Source organism: Fukomys damarensis, unplaced genomic scaffold, assembly GCF_012274545.1.
Source record: "Fukomys damarensis isolate Sample0158 unplaced genomic scaffold, DMR_v1.0_HiC HiC_scaffold_19, whole genome shotgun sequence".
Classification (NCBI taxonomy): domain Eukaryota; kingdom Metazoa; phylum Chordata; class Mammalia; order Rodentia; family Bathyergidae; genus Fukomys; species Fukomys damarensis.
The window spans coordinates 307393-310651 of record NW_022900931.1 but is presented as its reverse complement, the minus strand read 5'-3'; the positions used below and the strand labels follow the sequence as shown (position 1 = coordinate 310651).

The window sequence follows — 3259 nt, the reverse complement described above, 5'->3', positions numbered from 1 at the left end:
CCCCCAGGGCCACAGGCGGGAAGAATTCCTCTACCCACTGGCGGCGCCACCACCGGCTGCAACAGGATTGGATTCTCAGTGCCTGGCCCAAGCCCTGGCCCCAGCTCCCTGCCCACATCCAGCCTTACCCCTGCTCCCCAGGCTCAGAGAACCAGTATTTGTAGCGCTGGGCTCGGACATAGGTGGGTGGCTGCTTGTGAAAGGGGTACTGGGCAGCATCATTCTGGATCAGGCGGACCACTGCAAGGGCAGATGGGACTCAGCACTGCTTGTAGAACATGCGCTCCACACCCCTCTCCAGCCCTCCCTGCTGCTCTCACCTGGCTCCTTGCCCTGCAGCAGGCGGAGCACCAGGCTGGTGAACCAGGGACTATGTGTGTGTGGGCCCAGGGCTGCAAACCACATTTGCCAGTCCAGGCGTGGCTGGTGGGGCACCACGAAGGGGGGTGGGCGGCTCACATTTCCAGGCTTGTACATGAACTCGATCTCCTGCCAGGTGGACCCCAGATCAGCTGGGCTGGCTGGCCTGGGTCCCTATAACCCCTATCCCCTAGGAGGCTCACTGTCCAGCGGTGTCCATCATAGCTGCCTTCCAGCACCACCTCAGGCCGCCCACCCAGACCAGTCATTCGGCGGAAGAGGCCATATGAGTTGGCCAGCTGCAGGTGCTCCACGGTGTCAAAGAGGTGGTGAGCCCCAGTCCAGAGAAGCCCATGGGTCCCAGGCTCCATGTAGGAGTAGGGCACCTGTGGCAGGCGGGTGGAGGTTCAGTGCTGCCCTTCAGGCCCCTCCAGCCCCACTCTCTGTTGTGTTACCCACCAGGCTGATCAGAAACAGGGCCACTGTGATAGTGCCCAAGATAGAGAGCTGGATTGCGGCACAGAACTTTCGCAGCCACCCCTGAACCTGCACCCACCTGCGGACAAGGCTAAGTGTGATCAGGCTGCCCTGGGAACGGGCCCCCACCTCCCGCCACAAGCATGTACCTCCAGAGGGCAGCCAGCAGCTCCCAGGTCAGGGAGGCTGCGCCCAGCCACACAGTGGGCAGAGTCACCATCTTTAGCCACTGGGAGAACTGGTGGAAGGTGAAGGCTGCCGAGGGAGGGGGGCATGAGGAGGGGTGGCCCAGCCCCCCTCCTGGGCCCCCACCTGGCACTCACTGGTTCTGGAGTGGACCACACGCTGCTGCCAGTCAACTTCCAGGCCAAAGCAGTACGCAGCGCCATAGGCCAGTGTCCCATAGACGGCCAGTTCCAGTAGCAGGGAGAGCTTGGTCAGCAGGGCCCTGGGCCAGGCTATGGGCAGGACAGTCAAAGGCTGGCAGAGGGTCCACAGCCAGGGGATGGGGGAGCTGGGGTGTCGTTCTTTCAGGGGTGCTGGAATGAAGAAGATACCCTAGAGGACAGCGATGTGAGGGCAGCAGGCTGTCGGAAGCAGCCTGACACTCACAGGTAGGTATCTTCCTGGGGTGGCAGAGGCCAGGCTCAGCAGCCAGATGCTGGTCGTCCAGGAGGCTGGTGGTGAGCACCAGGGTTAGCAAGTTGAAGAAGTTGTAGTTGCCGGTGATGATGATCAGGACTTGTAGTAGCACCTGGGGAAGGTTTGTACTAGACGCTCCTGAGAGCTGTTCCCTAGCCCCACTAATCTAGAAACAAACTTCCCTCAGTGCGGCTGCATGACACATACCTGCTCACCCTGAGTAACACACCCTGTGCCTGCGAGGCTTCCCCGACAGTAGCAGCAACTCGTCTGCCAGGGCTGCCCTGCACCCCTCCTACCTGAGTGTAGAAGGCGGTCAAGCGCAGGCGGCGAACGGGGGCGAAGAACAGAGGGGGCACCGCAATCTCGATGAGGAAGGTGGCCACCACACTGAGCTTATGCAGCCAGACGGGCAGGTGGTGTGCAAGCCAGGCAGCGGGTGTGGGCAGACACTGCGTCTCGTAGTGGTAGGTGAGGGCTTCAGGGCACAGGTGGGTGGTTAGGGCTGTGCAGAGCCCCCAGGCCACCCCGGGTCCAGGCCAGGACGCTCACCAGTGAGTCCCCACCATGCGGGGCAGCGGCTGGTCAGCTTGACCACACCCGAGGCAAACATGAGGCGAAAGAGCAGCCAGCGCACGAGCCAAAAGGGGAGGCTCTTGTAGGCAGAGGCTCCCACCAGTCCGCCCTGGGGAGCCTGCTTTCGGCTGGAGGGCTGCCTCCAAGGGGCTACCAGCACAGCCAGGAAGCCTGTCTCCAGCAGCAGGGAATCCCTGTGGGAGAAGAAACGGCACCGGGAACCTCCTCTGCAGAGCTGCTCCCCTCAGGGGGCCTTCCAGGAAAGACAGGCAGCCGCACTGTACAGTCACTCACCACTGGAAGTAGAGGAACACCTGGCCCACCTGTGGGGAGAAGGGCTGTCTTGGGGCAGGGTGTGTCTGCCGCTGAGGTGAGAGTGGCAGGCAAGTAGTAGGGTGGGGGTGGAACGACAAGGGTCCCACTTGCCTGGCAGACTGACAGGTAGGCAGCCCAGAGCAGCAGATAAGTGAGGGGGTGGCGCAGCGAGCGAAAGACAAGGGGACCCAGGGCCAGCACCGTGCCCAGCAGGCTCAGCAGCTCCAGGCCCTGGGCTGTGTCCAGTCCCAGCCTCGGTGCTTCCCATAGCAGCGTTGGGGTCTCCCACAGCTGTCGCCAGCGCCCCTTGCCCTGTGGCCGCAGCATCCTCCTTGCAGGCAGGATGCCCTCCGGGCCATACAAGCCTATGGGAAGGTTATGTCAGCGCCAGGCCTGGACACCGCCCTTCCAGACTTAATTCACCCCGAGTCAGGGAAGGCAGATGCCCCCACCCCAGGGAGAGCCTGCAGATGGTCGCTACTCTAGAATGGTCAGCATATGCTCCCTAACCCGGGTAGGGCCAGGCTCCCCCAGGGCAGAACCTATTGATATCCACCCCAGATTCTGAATGCCTGTCCCACTGTCTGGATCAGAACCTCCGGCCCAGCAGAGCCCAATTCCCTCTCCTGTCCCACTAGGTACGGGTGGAAATCTGTCTCCAATCCCCCTAAGGTTCTGCTCCTATGCTGAAGGGAAAAGCACGTCTTCCTATAGCCAAACCACCGCCCCCACGCTTGCGCCTAGGCCTGGAGCTCACGTCTGCTCCAAAAGGCCGGAGCGCGAGGTGGGTCCAGAAGACTATGCAGGGCCCTGCGCGCACTGTGGGAAAGGGGGAGCCCCACCCGGGGATGGTCCCAACGTCGGGCCCTCACCCGGGATCTGCGTGTAG

General features: G+C 62.5%; 1 protein-coding gene across 1 annotated transcript in view; it reads right to left on the bottom strand.

Annotated features, from left to right (window-relative positions):
• Positions 1–3258, bottom strand: part of Lmf2 (lipase maturation factor 2) — a gene marked incomplete at its 5' end in the record, with an annotated part of 4051 nt that extends 793 nt beyond the window's left edge. The window contains 13 exons of the mRNA XM_010634486.1: positions 14–56; positions 129–240; positions 321–489; positions 564–746; positions 820–916; positions 987–1092; positions 1161–1295; positions 1450–1591; positions 1779–1957; positions 2032–2249; positions 2350–2378; positions 2482–2735; positions 3243–3258. Coding sequence (XP_010632788.1) covers positions 14–56; positions 129–240; positions 321–489; positions 564–746; positions 820–916; positions 987–1092; positions 1161–1295; positions 1450–1591; positions 1779–1957; positions 2032–2249; positions 2350–2378; positions 2482–2735; positions 3243–3258 — 1683 coding nt within the window. The remainder of the gene's footprint in view (positions 1–13; positions 57–128; positions 241–320; positions 490–563; positions 747–819; positions 917–986; positions 1093–1160; positions 1296–1449; positions 1592–1778; positions 1958–2031; positions 2250–2349; positions 2379–2481; positions 2736–3242) is intronic.
• Between the last annotated feature and the right edge of the window lies 1 nt (position 3259).